This window comes from Euphorbia lathyris, chromosome 2 (assembly GCF_963576675.1).
Source record: "Euphorbia lathyris chromosome 2, ddEupLath1.1, whole genome shotgun sequence".
Classification (NCBI taxonomy): Eukaryota; Viridiplantae; Streptophyta; class Magnoliopsida; order Malpighiales; family Euphorbiaceae; genus Euphorbia; species Euphorbia lathyris.
This window is the reverse complement of record NC_088911.1, coordinates 121631656-121642241: the sequence shown is the minus strand read 5'-3', so window position 1 is coordinate 121642241 and position 10586 is coordinate 121631656. Positions and strand designations below refer to the sequence as shown.

General features: G+C 40.5%; 1 protein-coding gene across 7 annotated transcripts; it reads left to right on the top strand.

The window, feature by feature from the left end:
• The first annotated feature begins 2747 nt into the window (after nucleotides 1-2747).
• Nucleotides 2748-10175, top strand: LOC136219755 (protein TIME FOR COFFEE). 7 transcript variants are annotated; one of them, XM_066007264.1, is made up of 12 exons: nucleotides 2748-3171; nucleotides 3267-3731; nucleotides 3888-4060; nucleotides 4171-4477; nucleotides 4716-5127; nucleotides 5218-5278; nucleotides 5397-5489; nucleotides 5585-5846; nucleotides 5946-6012; nucleotides 6122-6188; nucleotides 6299-6667; nucleotides 6761-10175. In XM_066007264.1, the coding sequence occupies exons 1-12, from the start codon at nucleotides 3072-3074 to the stop codon at nucleotides 9179-9181; spliced, it is 4797 nt and encodes a 1598-aa protein (XP_065863336.1). In that variant the 5' UTR covers nucleotides 2748-3071; the 3' UTR covers nucleotides 9182-10175. The 7 variants fall into 7 exon arrangements, with proteins under 7 accessions (XP_065863336.1, XP_065863334.1, XP_065863332.1 ...); XM_066007262.1 differs by having other exon boundaries at nucleotides 3888-4075; nucleotides 4719-5127; XM_066007260.1 differs by having other exon boundaries at nucleotides 3888-4075.
• The last annotated feature ends 411 nt before the right edge of the window (nucleotides 10176-10586 follow it).

Below are 10586 nucleotides of genomic sequence, written 5' to 3'. Positions count from 1 at the left end.
GATTAATTTATAGTGAATGCTTTGATTTGAATCTAAACTTATTAAAATTTTAATCTCCACCATATTATATAAAATGATGTTTTTGATGTTTGATCTATAATGTGATTTTTTTCCTTAAAAAAGAAATTATATATTTTTATTAAGTTTGAGCATATGATTTTATGGGAAATAGTGATTTTATTAAATTAAAGTTTAATAATTTTCTTAAAATGTTAAATAAATTTTTTTTTTGTTTATGTAGTGTTAAATAAAATTAAATAAGTGTCAATAGTTTAACAGTAATAAAAAATGTTACTATATTTATATTCTCATTTTTAACAGTACTGTTCATCTTCTGAATTATATATTGATATATACTAATTGATTCTATACACCTTTTCATAACAGGATTTATCTGTCATATAAGCCAAAAATATAATTTTGGATGCTTTCAATTTAACTGAAGGTAATTTAACTAAATGCCCTTCATAAAAGTTAAAATTTAATTTTGGATTTAACTCAAAGGTAATTTAATTTTAGTTATACTAAATGCCATTCATAAAAAGTTACTAATTTTTTGGGTCATTAAATATATCTACTTGATTCAAGAAAAAAAAATCTACCCTTCTCTAATAAAAATGTTATTTTTCTAACGTAACATCATCAGGGAAACATGATCACAATTATAATAATTTCATTCTTAAGATAAATTAGAATATTTTAAGATATGTAAGAATATCTTTTAATATTCTCATGTTAGATGGTTCATGATGGACAATGCTATTATTTTAATTAAAAATAATGGAACAATGACAATATAATTAAACAAAGAAAGATTTAAATAATATAAGTGCATAAGAGTTCTAGAGAAACGGGCAATCACAATAATAAAAAATAGCCTGATGGATATAAAATATTTTATTATTAGAACATTAATGTAATAAAAATAAATAATTATTAAGGGCAAATGGGAGAAACGGGTCATAATCTTCTTCTTTGAAGGAGTAGACAGAAAAAGAGCCATTGACGGCTAGGGTTAGATATACAGTATGGAAGAGAGCCAAACGGCCCCTCTTAATATGACGTGGCAACGTGATTGTATTACGTGGCAGGTTCTCAGTATATTGAAGGAATGACAGCCAATTTTGATTTAAAAAAGCGACAAAAGGAACGGGGTAGATCAATTTTGGTGGGTCAACCCAGTTTTCATGTGGGGCTCTATCTGACGTGGCCACAAAGACTCCTCAAAAACTATTTCCTTTCTCACAGTTATTTGATAGAGTGACGGGACTTTGGCTGGAAACTTTTGAAAAAATATCCTCTCACTCCATTCATTAGCATCTAGATATCTATCCACCCACTAGTAACCCTATCTTTCCTCAGTTGAAGAAAAGATATTTAATTTAGCTCGTGAGGGATTAACAAGATCCAAGGCAGGCGACGATTAAGTGGGTTACGTGTCACAAGATTATGAGGACACGTAAGTAAATATATTTCCACGCTGGACTTCTACTTTTATTTTTCTAAGGAAGCAATCTCCGCAATAAGCGCGTGAATTTAAAACAAAAATCAGCACTTGTAAAAAATGTGTTTTTATTTTGTTATAAATACCTTTTAACCGCGCGGTGAAATTTGACTGGAGGAATTAAGGTTAGGTTTTCTTTTAAGTGGGACCGAGATGACGTCAGCAATAAGCTGCCACCATCTCCCCGAACGTGAAAATAACAATAAGGCCAACGCGAGGAAATAATTTCTAGATGGGGAAGGGTAGAGAGAGAGAGAAAGGTAGCTAATATTAGATGGGCCCCACACTTCTCGGAAGTTCCGTGACCGTGACTCGCGTTTCACACCTAGCCTCTGCTTTTCATCTCGTCCGTTGGATTTGATTAGATTAACGGTCCAGATGTGGCTCACTGATCAACATGCAACCGAGCCTCATGGTTCGGTGCCAACTCGGTTTCGTTTGCTATTTGGCATCTGGTATTTTAGGATTTGTTTACTTATTTTATATTGTGACCACGTCAGATCGTAACCAACGGCTGAGATTTCTTGAGGTTACTGAAGATGATAGATCACGTCCGTAAACTCCCCAACTGTGGTTGCTTTCAGGTGGCCCCCCTGGTGCTTTTTGGAAATAATACTGTAATTAAAATTTAAAACAATATTTTGTAGAAAGTAAAGACACGTGGCACCGAAATATTAGATTTGACCGGTTGGAACGATATTATCTGCGGTCACCTAGATTCCTTGTGATCGTCATGTTCCTTTTACCAAGGTCTCTGTTACCGGCTATAGCCAGTCACCACATCACTTTGGGAAATTCAAGGACTTTTATTACTATTATTATTTAATAAAATTTATTTCATCTCTTCAATTTTGATCGTGATTCGTGGGCAACAGTTTTTTCTCACTCCTGGTACAAATTTAATTATTTAATTAATTAGCAAGTAATCATTTTTATTTATTTCAATAAATAATGCCATATTTGTAGTGAGGAGGAGTAAACATGGAAGCTTGAGGGGAAAGAAAAATGGCTTACACGTGGCAATTTATAATATATATATAAAAAGTTAAAAGAGTGTATGTACGATAGACTCTTGGAGGGTCCAGATTTTGCCATGTTGGTTTTTGCAAATTATAGTCCGTTGGATATGTCGTTCATCCAACGCTTACGATGACACCATGAATTCCAGCAAGTAATCGTAGCCGTTTATCTCGGGGCCAGAGTGGGTTTGGCTGAGAGTGAAATAGCTAAATTGATAGATTGGAGAAGATGAGAGAGCACAAAAGGAGGTAGAAAGAAGATTTTAAGAGAGAGAAATAGAGAAAGGGAGAGAGAAAGGGCAAAACAGAGGGGAAGAGTAGGGAGAAGAAGATAAGTGTAAGCCAAGATCTTTCAACACTGCTCGCTCGGTGGAAGATCTTTGATTCATATTAAAATCAGCTTAGAGACCATATACAAGTCTCAATCTGCGAATTCCGGTGAATAACTCTCAATTCTCCGGGAAATAATGCTTGGTTTCCGGTGATGAGAGATAAGAGTCATAACCTTCTGGTTCTAACGGATTTCTTAATAGCAAAACTGAATATTAATGGAGAGAAACAGAGAAGCTAGACGAGTTAGTATGGCCGCTGCCAATGGACTAGCGTCTAGAAGAAGACACAGGAGTGGAAGTCTAAGGGACTCTCCAGGTTTGATTTCTTTTACCAGATCTAAGTTAATTGTTTCATAGGAAATCTTCGAGTTATTCCATTAATTTTAATTTTTTTTGTTTTTGTTCTTGCAGAGGACGATGGGCCTGTGGAGTTACAAGAATCGGCTAGGCTACGAGATCGAGGTACAGGGAAAAAAGATCGAGATCGGGATCGGGACAGAGATCGCGACAGAGAACGAGACCGTGAAAGAGAGAGGGATAGGGATAGAGATCGGATGAGTAGTAGGGGGAAGAGAAGAAGAGGGGATAGGTTGATGCACGGTATCAATAGAGAGGACGGAGGCGATGATAGTTCTGAGGAGAGTGTAAATGACGATGAAGATGATGAAGACGATGATGGAGGTCTAGGTAGTTCTATGAGGATGCTTCCACCGAATCCTTCATCGTTATCTTCGTCTTCTTTGTCTAATCATCTCCATCGGAAAAGTTTTCCACCGCCAGCTAAAGTTGTTAGGACATCGCCGGCGACATCGACAGCTCCGTGGAAAGCACCAGATGAGATGATTGGCGTGTCGGTGCCTAGAAAAGCTCGGTCAGGTAGAGAGGTGGAAGAGATTTAAATTGGAACATAAAAAATGAAAGTTTTCAGATTTCGATGGATGCTTAATATTTATTTCTTAACCTCTCCTCTATTTCTATTTGAATTGGTAGATTTCGGATTTTTGATGTATTTCTCCCTTTTTGCTTTTTCAGCATCTACCAAGAGGTCTCATGAATGGGCTTCAAGTTGTGGAATTGGTCCTGAGCAAATTAATCGGCAAGCTTCCACATCTCCGGTGCGGTCGAGTGGCCCAAGTGTTGCCGCTATGTTAGCTTCAGCTTCTGCATCACCTGCTCCAGTATCACCGTCTTCCTCTAATGTTTCAGTTAAGAAGAAGATGGTCAGAAACCACCTTTTCGTAGTTCTGTGGATTGATGGATTTTTCCTTGTTTCCTTTGTTCGATTGAGTAACGAGTGTTTTTGCTGTTGTAGAAGCCTAATGGACCGAAGCAGAGACCGCCAAAATCTTCTTCCAAGTTCACTTCCTCTGCACAGGATGAGATTGAGATCGAGATCGCTGAGGTATTGTATGGCTTGATGAGGCAGGGACCAGCTCCTAAGCTAGAAGTTATGGCGAATGATTCCATGAGGTTTGATACAAGGGAAGTAAGCAACAGTAAATCAAGTGCAGATGCCAAATCCAGAGTTTCATCGCCGATCTCTAACTCACCGTCTATACCACAGTCCTCTTCCATTCCTCCCACTAATTCTAGCTCATCCGCCACTCCCATGTCTGCAATTGGTAAGTTGCTTGAGCCATCATAAGCTCAAGTAGATTGATTTCATTTTAACTCCGGAAGTCGCCGAAATGCTTTTTCTGTGGCCTTGAAACTGGAGGAAATGAAAGGAAAATTCGTGATCCGAGCGAGATACCTTATTTTCTTTTCATTCCCCTTGTTTCATGCAGCAAATCAACAGAGCAGAGCGGTGCTCTTTTGGGATTGTACTGATGGTTTCCTGCGGTTTTTTATACAATTCAGCAGCACCAAAGAGGAAAAGACCGCGACCGGTCAAGTACGAAGATGAGAATCCATCCATTTATACCGCGAGAAGTAGTCCCATTTCTTCTACAATCAAAGTCGATATTGATCAGACTGCCAAAACCGAAACTAGTTCTCCCAATATGGAGAAAAATTCGGGATCTGTGGCTGAAAATGGCGTTCCACAGGAAGCAATAGCTTGTCAAGCTGCGCCTGCATCTGTGGAACCGTTGCCTCAGCCAGAGCTGGTAAAGTCTGAGAATAATCCGTTGTCAGATTCCAAGCCATCGACGGAAGAACCAGAGAGTAGAGATTTGGCTGGAAACAAAGAGGAACCTAGGTCGCCGAAGAAGGAATCATCTGCTGGTCTTAGATTAGATGACGATCGTGAATGTGTGACAGCGACGAAAGCGTGAGCCACGAATAGCTCTTTTACTCTTGATTTTCTCTGTGATTTCAAAGGATTGACTTGTAATTTTATTTTATTTTTATCTAAATTCAGGAACTCGACGGTTTTTGAGATTGAAACCCAGCGAGAAGAGAAGTTCCAGATAGATCTGATGGTGAGATTATAAGAATTCGATTTCAATTTTTTTCTTCCCTATTTGGAGAAATTCACCAAATCTAAATCTCAAATCTATCAATCTCTCTCTCTTTCTTCTGGTTTCCTTTTGGTTACAGGCACCACCTCCATTAAGATCATCTCCAGAAAGGGACAACGAGACTGATTATGTGGCTGTAGATCCAAAACCTGCAACTACAGATGTAGCAATGGTGATGGTCCCACCACCACCTGTTCTCATTTATCATCACTTAGTCCTGACGAAGTATGTGACACTAATGGTATTAAATGCTTGCTTCGTACGCAGGAAACTAAGCCGGCGGTCAAAGAGGACGATAAAGCAGTGAAAGTCGGAAAAGATGTGAATGTGGAGCCCGAAGATAAGAAGGCAAAAATAGTAGCCGATGCGGCTGAATCACATAAGTCTATTGTAATTTCTAGCAGAGAAAGAACCATTGATCTCCAGCTTGATTTGGAGAAATCTGATAGAGATAGTGGCACTTTAAATGGTAGTGGAAACAAGGTGCATCAAAATGTGCAGAAGCAGCACCCAAACACCGAAAAAACAGGTAATGAGGTCTCTTGGGACTTAATTTTTCTGCTCATTTTTATTTTTTGAACTGGTTGCTGATTCAATGTCTTCATCTCTTTCTCCCCATTATTCTCAGCTCAATCAAATTCTCTTCCTCTTCCAATGTCTATGGCAAGCTGGCCTGGTGGGCTTCCTCACATGGGGTATGGGCAGGCTATTTTGTTTGTTTTCTTTGGCCTTTTCCTTTCTCTACCGGTACACCAGTGATTTAGATTATCTTCTGTGGGAAAATGACATTTTTGGAATCTGCAGATATATGGCACCTCTTCAAGGAGTTGTATCAATGGATGGAAATGCTGTACCTTCTGCAGCTATACAGGTATTTCATTTTTCTCTTTTCCTCTCCCAGGTCTTTTCTTTCTCCATCTTCTCCTAAAAAGGGTCTTCTCTAAATTCTGATGGTGTTCCTTTGTTCCATAACTATTTTAGCCGCCTCATTTGCTTTTTAACCAACCGAGGCCGAAGAGGTGTGCAACCCATTGCTATATTGCGAGGAATATTCATTATCACCAGCAATTAACAAGGATAAATCCTTTCTGGTCGGCTGCTGCTGGTTCTGCTTTACCATATGGGGCAAAGGCCTGCAATGTGAATGTAGTGCCTTCTACTGAATTGCATCCTGGAAGAGGTGGGAACTCTGTGCAAGATAAGGGGCAGAATCTAGCCATCTTCCCTGGCCACACTGGGAAGGAAAAGGGTTCTCAGACTACCAACATTATAGATGCAGCACAAAGAAAGCAGATCTTACTTCAGCAACAATTACCCTCAGGGGGCCCAGGGGCACCTAATAATATGCTGGTAAGTTTCTTTTGCTACATTGTTGCATTTCAAACTTATGGACAATCTAAGTATTCTCTAAAAAATTTTGCTCCTCTTTTTCTTGAATTTCAGCATGGTCCTACTTTTATATTCCCATTAAATCAACAGCAGGCTGTGGCGGCTGCCGCTGCTGCTTCCGCTTCGGTCCGACCTGGGATTGTGAAGTCTCCTGCTGTTCCAAGTAATGCAGCTTCAACGAGTGCCTCTAGTTCTGCCTCTACCAGTGGTACATCAACAGCTGTGGCTGGTGCAACTGCAATGAGCTTTAACTACCCAAATATGCCTGGTAGTGAAACCCAGTACCTGGCAATTTTGCAGAACAGTGCTTACCCAATTCCTATTCCTGCACATGTTGGTGCTTCACCCTCTTATAGAGGCACCCCACCTCAGGCAATGCCCTTCTTTAATGGTTCTTTCTATTCTTCGCAAATGCTCCATCCTCAACAGCTTCAACAGCAACAGTCATCAAGCCAACACACACAACAAGGCCAACAGGGGCATCAGAACCAAAGCATTTCTACTAGTTCATCTTCATCCCAGAAGCATTTGCAGCATCAACAGCAGAGGTCTCATAATACTGGCATCAATGGTGGCAGTGGAACTTTGCAAGGCTTTCCTACCTCAAAGAACCAGCCATCACAGTCAATACAGCTTCAGCAGCGCCAGCAGATGCAGAACCAGAATGCTCCTCATCAAACTGAAGATAGTCCTTCTACTGCCGATAGTCGAGTATCTCATGGGAATATGAGTATTTATGGTCAGAATTTTGCAATGCCTATACATCCACCAAATTATGCTATGATGTCGCCACCAACAGTTGGTGGTGCTACTACTGCAAGCAGCAATCACGGTGAAAAGAAACAGCAGGCACAACAGAGCTCAAAAATTGGGGTTGAACCTTCTCAGGCTTTTGCCATGTCCTTTGCCTCCATCAATGGTGCGACAGCACCTCCCGGGAGTATTGATATTTCATCGTTTGCACAGAATCATGCTATTCTTCAAAGTCTTCCAGATGCTGCGAGGCATGGGTATCACTTCATGAATGCTGCTGCAGCAGTTGCCCAAGCAGCACAACAAAAGAAGACTGGAGGAAATGATAGCTCAAATATGGAAGAGGAGAGAAAAGCCATGCCAGTAGGAAAGGTTCAGGCTTCTGCTGGGCAGTCAATTGCCTTTTCCTGGCCAGATTTGACAGATTCATCTATTTCAGCTGGCAACACTGTTATTGATAGTTCAGCCCGAACCCTTAATCTTGGGAATGCTCCTGCTCGGGCTAGTGGTTCTGTTATGTCGGCTACTATGAGCACTGTTAATGCTGCAAGTATGCAGCAACATCTGCAGCGGAATCAACAGCAGCAACAGCAACAACAACAACAACAGCAGATGATTCAACTTCATAAGCAGCAACAATTTGCTGCTGCAGCTGCGGCTTCTGCTAGGAAGACACCGGTAACAAGTAATGGAAGTGTGTACTCTGATCATATATCTTCATCTTCACCAATGGTCGCAAAATTTTCCAACACACTTACAGGATTTTCACCAAATATTGTCCAAGGCAGTAGTAGTCCAGGTCATTCTCCACAGTGGAAGAATACTATTAGAACCACCAGTTCCCAAGTTCCTTCCCCATCATCTCTAGCCTCTTCTTCTTCATCCTTAAAAAACCTTCCACAGCAGCAAGGCCGTATGCAACACCAACAAGGCCACACACAAATATCTTTTGCAGCCAATCCAAAACAATCAGGCACAGGACAAGGACAACAAGCTCCTAATGGTAGTCAATCCCCATCACCTCCCATGGTTGTTGGTTCTCCATCAACTTCATCAATGTCTAAGAGTGCTGGTGGGAGTCCTAGAACAACTTCCGGTTCCACAAGTAATAAAGCTGGCCAATCATCTACTGCGCTGTCATCTCAGCAGACCAAGAACTCGCCACAGGCCCCTGCACAAAAATCATCTCCTGTTGGTGGTAGAACAATTCCTTCAATTCTTGGCCATCCCCATAACACCACCTCTTCATCCAACTCTGCTGCAAAGTCACAATTGCAACAGCACCACCAGCAACAACAGCAGCAGCTCCCAAAACATTCATTGCAGCAAGCCCAATATTATGGTGGATACATGCAAGCCCAAGCTCAGCATGCTGCAAACTCAGCACATGCATCAGCCGCAGGTGGATTTTATCTCCAAAGACATCGTAGTGAACAGCAACAGCAACATCAACAGGGCCAAATAATGACCTCGTCTGGGATGCTGTTGTGTCCTTCTGTCTCTCTGGGCACTAATGATCCTGCGAAGGCAGTGGCTGCAGCTGCAGCTGCAGGTAATATGAAAGGCGGTAACTTAACTTCACAGGCTCTAATGCATGCTCAGTTTGCAGCTGCACAGTCATCTGGGAAGCCACATATGGTTCCTGCCGGTTTCCCTTATGTTACTGTTCCCGCTGCTGTTCAGGTGAAGCCAGCAGAGCAGAAACAGCCCGCAGCAGAGTAGAACGTTATCTTCTCCTGTACTTTTGAATGGCAATCCCCCCAAGACCGATGGTCTCTGTTGACCGGAGGCAGATTTTGAGTAAATGGGGATTGATTGTATGCCCATAGGCGGCGGCAGTCTCAGAGTAAAACTGAGAGAAGTCATGAATTTCAAGGGAAATATGCCATTGGGATCGGTAGAACCCACAGTTTTGGAAAACACAGTCTAGCAAGTGGGAATGGTATATGGAGCGCAATGTCCATCGAATGTCCGAAAATTCATGTTTGTAACCCGGAAAGAAAGATTGTTCAGGGAAGTGAAGAAGGAGAAAGACTGGTTGTCTCACGTTCTGTCTTTTTTAGTTTTTTATGGTCTGTTTTGTAGAGTGAAAAGGGGGGAAGTTGGTGAATATAAAGGGAAAGGGGCAGGAAAAAAAAGATAGACCTTACCTTGTCCCTCCAATGGAGGAGGGGTTTTTCATTTTTCACCTTAATTAGATTTTCAAGTATATTATTTTTTGGGGGTCTAAGTTCTAACCTTGTTTTCCAGAAAAAAAAAAAGAGCACGTAGACAGAAGTATCTTATCTTTCTACATATATATGCAAAAATGGAGGGTGTGTATATGTATACGACTGAATGACACGGATAAGAGAAAACAACCCTCCCAATTATTTTTTTTACATTTAATGTCCTGTCCCAATATTTTTTTGCTATTGTTGGTAAGTTACGGGTCAAAAATTAATAACCCAGGTTGAAACACTGATTGAAGATGCTTTGAGTTATATTCACACTTTTGGTGATAAGAAGTTTGAGATATTGGTTGCAGTATTTAAGAGGTGGAAGCATAGGGGCCTTAGGTTATATATATTGACTTAAGTTCAAGCTTTGAAGCATTTATTTGGCATAAAAATTTAATTTTGTTTTTTACTCATGTGGACCCCTCCGTTAGCTACCCACTTGATGTAATGCCTTAGTTGTATATTAATGTTTGTATAATAAGTAGATTTTTTTTTTCCGCGAAACTGTAAAGATAAAATGAGAAAAAGAAAATTGGCATTTAGGAAAGCGGGTTGTCGGAAAGGGTAATGTTCTTCTTCTCTTTATTACATGTGGCATAGTGACTAGTCCTTTTTAATTCTCCCATATTTTTTTTTATATATTAATAGTATAAGATAATACTAGATATTGATTAGTATCTTGTATATCTTGTATTATAAGATTGCGATACTAATAACGGGTAATTTGGCTTGGCTAGGTAGGTGGTCCCCCACCCAGCAGAAAACAAAACATGGGGTGGGGTAGGAAGGGCCCCACATTTCTCTGGGTAAAAGTAGGGACATGTTGCTTGTGGGAGTGTGACTCAGTAAAGCTTTTCTCGTCGACACACGTGTTCCCAGCTCCCTCTTGTTTTTTCTCTCTTCTATCA

What these genes read in the sequence shown, in the direction of transcription:
- LOC136219755 (XM_066007259.1), top strand. Translation starts at nt 3,072, where the DNA reads ATGGAGAGAAACAGAGAAGCTAGACGAGTTAGTATGGCCGCTGCCAAT. An exon ending in TGTGTGACAGCGACGAAAGC is followed by an intron (nt 5,128 to 5,217) that starts GTGAGCCACGAA and finishes ATCTAAATTCAG; the next exon opens with GAACTCGACGGTTTTTGAGA. An exon ending in TACCTTCTGCAGCTATACAG is followed by an intron (nt 6,189 to 6,298) that starts GTATTTCATTTT and finishes TAACTATTTTAG; the next exon opens with CCGCCTCATTTGCTTTTTAA.